General features: G+C 33.9%; 1 protein-coding gene across 3 annotated transcripts in view; it reads right to left on the bottom strand.

The window, feature by feature from the left end:
- YAF2 (YY1 associated factor 2) overlaps positions 1-7,892 on the bottom strand; it is a 36,716-nt gene that overhangs the window by 7,780 nt on the left and 21,044 nt on the right. For all 3 annotated transcript variants that reach the window (XM_026669119.2, XM_087969275.1, XM_087969274.1), the window contains one exon: positions 4,608-4,760. In XM_026669119.2, coding sequence (XP_026524904.1) covers positions 4,608-4,760 — 153 coding nt within the window. The remainder of the gene's footprint in view (positions 1-4,607; positions 4,761-7,892) is intronic.

The following is a 7,892-nucleotide window of genomic DNA, read 5'->3' as shown; positions in this document are numbered from 1 at the left end:
CTTGTCCTATTCTCCTTAGCTTATAAATGTCTTGTATGCCAGTGTGGTCAGTTGGTCGTTTGTTTGGTTGTTCATTTGGAGCTATATTTAAATTCTGAGCAGCTGATTGGTTCTCTTGTTGACTGAAAGTCTATCTTATAATAACCTGCTGGCTCGATGAAGTGTCATATTTATAATACAGGGGACACTGTTCTGCTATCTGACTGAAATATATTTACACAGTAGAAGTATGGAACAACAGGAATTGCATTCCTCAGCTAGTAGCTGGAAACAATCTTACATATGTTGAAAACCAACCTACAAACTAGTAAAAGCTTTAAGAAAAAGACTTCACCATCTCCTCAACAATTCGGCTTATTCTATAAACTCACCTCAGCAATTCCTTCAATTAATTAAAAATCAAAATAAATGAATAAGAAATAATGTGACTGCATTTGATGTGACTGTATTATTCACATCTATCAACACTGACCTGGCCAAACAAACCATCTATGATCTACCCACATAAAATCAAAGAGATATAACAAAAAGATACCTAAAGAACACTCCATGTCCATCGATACTACCATGAAACATCTGGATTTATGTCTCATAACACACTTCAAATTCAATGGCAAAATCTATCAACAAATACAAGGCACGCCTATGGGATCACCTATATCAGGGCTGTAAAACTCATGGCCGGATGCATCATGTGCTAGCCACGCCCACACCTGGTTTAGCGAAGGGGAAAAAAGTACTGATAAGTCACATGACGCCGTGACAACATGAGTTTGACACTCCTGACTTATATCCAGCCTAATAGCAAAAGCAGTAATACAGAAACTTGAATGTATAGTCCTGCCAATCATCCAGCCAAAATTTTGGATACATTACAGGAACAACACTTTTGCCATCATCAAATACAACATACTAGAAGAAACCATCTGCTCAACAATGTATTCATTGGGATCAGTTTTATATGTGAGGAAGATAAAGAACAACTTTTTAAATATTGAAATAAAGAGACAAGATAACAGCAAATTAATAACTTGCATATTCCGAAAATCCATGCACACAGACCAAATTCTAAATTTCACAAGCAACCACCCAACTGCATCCAGAAGTTTTTCAAAAGAGCCAAAGTACACTGCTGCACTGAGTCATTAAGAGAAGCAGAAGAGAAACACCTTTTCAATGTTTTCCTCCACAATGGCTATCAAAAAAATTTCATAATACAATCCTTGTCATCCAAACCCTAACAAAATACACAGCCAACCACAACACAAAAACAGGTTGTGCCATACATCAAAGGAACATCCGAAATGGCTGTTGGAATACTGCAACCCCTAGGAATAATGATAGTTCACAAACCCACATTTATACTCAGAAAAGAGCTATCTAAAGTCAAAGACAAAATACAGAAAGAAGACTACAGCAACATACATACAAAATCAATTGTAACGATTGTTATCAATTCTATGTAGGACAAACAGGAAGGCAATTGATAACAAGGGTTCAATGAACATCAACTAAAGTTTAAGTTTATATATCCTGGCAGAATGTATGCTTTCTTGGCCATTTTTCAGAGAATACGAATGATAACACAAAAACTTTTCTTTCACTCATGGTTAGTGGTTGGCTGAAGCCATTTATTATCAATCAACTGTGTTTACTCTTTTTAAATAATAATGACAACAAAAACTACCCAAATGACCCTGATCAAAAGTTTATATACCCTGGTGATTTTGGCCTGATAACATGCACACAGGCTGGCACAAAGGGGCTTAAATGGCTATTAAAGGTAACTATCCTCACCTGTGATCTGTTGCTTGTAATTAGTGTGTGTGAGTTCTTGGACTCCTGACAGACCTTTGCATCTTTCATACAGTGCTGCACTGATGTTTCTGGCTTCTGAGTCATGGGAAAAGCAAAATAATTAACAAGCATATTGATCTAGTTCATGGGTGTCAAACTTGCGGCGTCATGTTGCTGTCATGTGATGTTTCGTGATGTTTTTCACCTTCACAGAGCTAGGGTGGGCATGACCTGAATGTGGCGCATCTGGCCTGCGGGCTGCCGGTTTGACATCCCTGATTTAGATCCACCATATGAATGTGTAAGAAACCGGACCATTTGAACAGCCAATCAATAAGAGAACCAATCAGCTGCTCAGAATTTAAATATAGCCCCAAACAAACAACCAATCAAATGACCAACTGACCACACTGGCACACAAGGTATTTATAAGCTAAGGAGAATAGGACAAGAAAATCCTGCTGCTGGTGTTACCTACGTTTCTGGTAACGAAACGTTCAGAAACTAAATTGAAACAAGCTTGGAGAGCAATCTGCTGCTAAAAACATTACTCTATTCCAGAGTTCTGAGCCTTTACAGAACAATGGTGTTTACTCGTGTTTTCACCAGTTTTGAGGCCCATACCTCCATTGTACTGAGGACATTCCTTGGCGTACTAGAGAAATAAACACCAAATCTGGGGGAAACACTAGGAATGTCATCATTCTCATAATCATTCTCTCTGGTGGTATGAGGAAAGGGACTAAGCCTCCTGGATGGTGTGGGAGTCAATGCCTGGCAGACCTGTTCAAAGTTGCAATGTATAATCTCTGCTTTACAAGCACAACTAGAAGAGCTGGGACTATAGTTGTTGAGTGAAACAGTTACATAGTGTCTCACTTAACTACTTTACTCAATGATTAAGATTCCGGGTCCAATTGTGGTTGTAAGTAGAAGCAATCTGTAATCCTTGATTGAATGGTTCTGTCTATACTGAAAAAGGTAGTGGTCCATCTGCTCTTCAAGAAGTTATCAGCAGATTTTCATTCCTATCCATTGTGGAAATTTCTGTGTTATATTGAATTAAGGGAAATTAAGTCTAAAACATTTGGTCAGCATCCCATTTGAGATCATGTAAAAATTGTTATACTCCTTCATACAGCAAATATCCAATTACAAAGTATGATAAGACATGAATATCCAGTGCTATTGTTCACAAAAAGGATACATTATCATTAAGTCTGTAAATTCCATAAAAACATTGTTCAGTATAATATAATTATTAATGTAAGTTATCAGAGAGGTTCATGCCCTCATTTGATGTTTCACTATTTTGATTTGGCAATTTTTGCTTTTTTCATTGTGCTAAAGAAAATCCTAGATTAATTAATCAGTTTTTATTTTAGCCAAACAAAAACACTATGGGCTATCCACTTCAGACATTTAATTGAATCTGCAGTATGATGTCATATGTTCATTTGTATATTCCAAACTTGAAAACTGCAGCTTGCTGATTTCATTTTTAAATGTATTAAACGTAGTTACAGCACAAAGTACATAAGCATTAAGAAAAAGAAAATAATAGGCATAACATAAGGGTGAATAGTCATTGTACATGTTTATCTTAATAAATCCCAATATGTTATATTTAAAATGACTCATTGTATAACCACTGATATGGGTATACTATACTATAAATGTATCTAATTTCTCCAGTAATTTTGCAGCAATAAATTCCATAGTTTTGCATTCTTAAAGAAGTATTTTGTTTCAGTTAATGCTTCTGAATTTTACATTAGGAGAAAAAAGGAAAAAAGCTTCTTATTGCACGCTATTAATGGGGTTTAGAGAAATCTAGGAGACTGAAAATACTGAAAGCTTATTTACAAGAAAATCTTGTGAAATAATAATAATGGCAATCAACTAAACATATTAAATCTAATAAAAATTATGTAATCTTTACTAAAGACATAGTTACCTTTTATAAATAATTTCCTTAATTCATCCCCCAAATTTTTATTTAATGATGGACACAGTCCCATGCCTATATTATTGAAGGTACTAGGAGTCTGAATGGCATGGCATGAGGCAAATCCAGTTATTCAAGTAGCAAAAAATTAAGAGCATTTTAATTAAAATGTATTTGGAAAATGGGAGGACCTGAAACATAATTTATGTTACTCATGCAAGCACACTTAGTAGCAAAAATGTACTCTGGAACAAACTGAGAATGAGGTTATATAATGGCTTGTAATGGAATTTATATGCGTATTGTGGTATGGTTAACTCACATTGGTTCATAGCTTAGTTCACTTTGTGAAGCCATGAGAAAGGGGATGAGATACTCATCAAGTGTTGTTTTTATAATTACTGTGGAATATTTACCAACATTTACACACATAAATATATAATGAGTTTCAGATAGGCATAAATATAGTTTTATTTAGTATAATCCATAGGCTCCCAGATTTTTGGTTCACGGAGCACTTAAGTGTCTCAGTAGTTTTCATGACACCTCTAGACCAGAACCCTGACCTATTTCTAGGTAGCAGTTTCTGCAGTATTTGATAGACCTTAAGTACTGTGTTTTACCTCAACATATAAAATATCTTGCAGTGTCCCTGTGTAACATACAGAGTTTTAAAACCACAGGGATAGAGTATACAGGAAAGTTTACAGATCTCCTTTTTTATTTCACACGTTTTATTTATTTTCTGTGTTTGATCAACATATTTGGCTTTTATTACCATTTTCTAATAATTTTACAAGAAGATGAAGATTTAATTATTTATTTATGTATTTTGAACAACCCCAAACAGCATAAATTTTACCTGGTTTTCTTATGACTGTTCTTTTTGGTAGTAGTTTCTTTTTCACTTTTTTCTTTTTCTACTTTGTCTTTTTTTTCTTTTTTTGATTGTGTAGGGGACACAAATTGCTGGGTAACCTGTTGTGCAACCAACTGAGAGACAGGTCGAGGTTTCCTGTTTGTACATATATAAAAAATTTCAATTAAGTAGCATTAGTATACGCAGTAATTTTTTTCATTATTTTTACAAACTAATACTTGGATAAATAAACCTATAGAACATCAACGTGTGGATATATTTAGAGTTGCTATTTTCCCTGCTCTCCTGTCTGGATAGACAGTATTTTCCAAATAATGCCAAAACATTATGTCATTCTAACTTGGAAAGTTACCTGACTTTCAATGGTATAATGAAATAGTGATTAGAATGTAGAGAAAGAAAAGTCTACAGAGCTGATGTTTTTATCTGTCCAATCCTCCATAAGTACACATTTCTGATCTGATTAACATGAGCCACCAACACCTACAATAATATTTATCACTGCTTTTCTTTTCGGTCCTGCTATAAATCTTTTTGTGTTAATAGAGCATATTCCCATGCTTGGAAATCTATTCCAAGGAAGCTTCAATTAACTCAATTAGTCTTTACTTCTAAGCATAGAGTTATGTAACTACTGACATTCCAAGCAGACATATATGACTGCACACAATGCATTGTCAATAATTAAAATTTTCTAGAAAAATAAGTATCCAGTAATAATAAATACAAAAACTAAAAACCATAGCAACCAGAGAAATTACATAGGAAACAAAAACTAATATATCCAGGATATGGATCTTTTCATGTACCCACGCCTGAGAACCAGATCTACTAAGCCTTATAAAAGGCCACTAAGGTTGAGTTCATCCTAATATCCAGAGGAAGAATGTTTGGTGGGGAAGGCCCTATAGCAGAAAAGACACACCTTCTGAGCCCCACCAATCAGCATCCTTAGCTGATGGGATCTGAAGCATGTCTATCCTGCCAAGGATGGTCCTGCAGGTAAACCCAGCCCTAAGCCATGAAGAGCTTTAAACCATTACCTTGAATTGCCTTCAGAAGTACACTGGTAAAGTGCACCGAGTAACTAGTGCCATTTAAGCTTGGTTGCACTCTGCAGCACTTCAAGCTTTCAAATGCTCTGCAATAACGATCCCATGTTTAATCATGGTTATGATATTGATTCATTGTATGTCAATCAGAAAAGTAATATTAGTTGAAATGCTCCATCTACTCATCAGTAATACCATACAATTCATAAATACAATTCATAATCAAGACAGTTAAGAACAGATCAAACCTAAAGATGTCAGCAGCCCTTTTTAAAAAAAAACAACCTGCAGCATTCTTGTCAGCTACAAAAAATTCCATTTATGCCAACTTTATATTCATTTCAATATCCAATAGGAGTCTTTAAGTTTTATCCTAGTAGGAGAACTATTCCGAAAAGGAGTGTACTAGAACCTGGGTCTCCATTTTTAATTCATTGCTGCTACAACCCATTAGCTTTCATCACTGGGACCAGTGGTATTTGATTGCCCTAGTTATTAACAAACAGTAGCTCTGTCTTAGATTCCCTGAAAGAATCAGGTTTTATATCTGATTTCATATGTAGAGAGGGTTATTTATTTGAAATTGTTATGGCTGTCTAATTCATAAGACCATGGGCAATTTGTAAAATTATATACCTAGTTAAATTAGCTATGGCACTCCATTCCATTAGATCCTGATCCGCTTATAAAATCTACTGCAAAGTTGAAACAATTAAAAACATAAAGAAATCAAGATAATTAAATAAAACTAGACTGTGAAGGCCTTCCTTCTATCACAATCATTTTATGCCTCTCTGAAAGATCTGTACTTGGTTTGGAAAGAATTATGCACTTGGTTGGGCAGGTGGTATGTCACCCAAACAAGTCAGGAATCTTAAGGAAGATTTCTCATCTACCTATAATTATTTTCCTTGCATAGAGGAAAATATAGTATTTTATAAAAAAAATCTCTCAAAGTACAAAGAATCTCTAAGAAAATAATTTTTGAGTTAAACTTATATTTACATTTTATTTTTATTCAAAATCATTATGTTTAGTGCTAGTACTGATGATGTTACCTAGTTTGGATAATGAAACATCTGTAAGGAAAAAATCAAGCTCAGAGAGCATCAAGGACCCCTCATTTCAATCCTGAGCTACAAATATTCTTCTTTAGAGTTAATATTATATTATTTCTGCTAATTAAATATGTCCATATATTTGTACTGTTCAGTGAATAAGCTATTCGAGTATAATCTGAATGTAATTAGGCACAGTTAAAACTACCCATGGAAATATTACGGGGCCACAAATAAAACTATTTAGAAGTACATAAGCTATGTATTTCCATGGCTCAGTTTGCTAAAATTCATTCTTGTAGTTCTTTTCAAATCATGCACATCTGGCAGAAAATCCAAGCTTTAAAAAAATGGAAATAATATTTAAAGAATATTAAAATAATTGTTCATAACATGAGTATGGATGAGTATTGGTTTGAAGATACAGAAATTATATTATCTCTTTGTTACTGTTATAATTCAAATAAGAGAATTATTTTTATTTATCACATTTTGACTACCCATTTCCCTCACAAAGAGAGATTAGCTATGTCTTAAGTAACTTTTGCTGGTTAGAACTAATTTGAAAGAAATAGTTTAGACAATATTAATATCTGCCTTTAGCAGTCAGTGTGATTGTTCATAATCATATGAGTTGCTTGCTAATATCTACTGCACAGAATGCTAATAGCATTTCACTACACTTTTGTACAGCGATATCTGCCAATACAGACTTTTGAATAATTCTTAGTAGCAGTGTCTTGGTTCTCCTACTGTGTTTCTGTATGTGTTAAAATTTAAATCAATTATTCTCTCTCCCATAATTTTAAACTACTTTAAATGTAAATATGACTTTTCTTATTATTTTACAAATTATTTATAAAGCACTATGAAGTTGGTTAAAAAGCCAATTTCAAAAATATAAAACATGATATATAGTTATAGGAAAAGTTTGAATGTGCTCTGGTCAAATTATAAATCTCAGTGAATCCCTAAGTAAACAGAAGCTGATAATTAACCCAACATGTACAAAGAAAATTTCTGCAAATTTGAAAGCATGCTAAGTATTTATATAGTCAATTTTCATTAATTTCAGTGATCATTTTCTGTATAGTTGACCTGAATACCAAATTAGCAAATATTGGAACCTCAGCTGGGAACAAAAATGTGGGTGACTC

This window comes from Notechis scutatus, chromosome 6 (assembly GCF_049901735.1).
Source record: "Notechis scutatus isolate UNSWTSFEM ecotype Mainland chromosome 6, rNotScu1.2, whole genome shotgun sequence".
NCBI lineage: Eukaryota > Metazoa > Chordata > Lepidosauria > Squamata > Elapidae > Notechis > Notechis scutatus.
The sequence above is the reverse complement of the archived record's forward strand: the minus strand, read 5'-3'. Positions and strand labels throughout refer to the sequence as shown.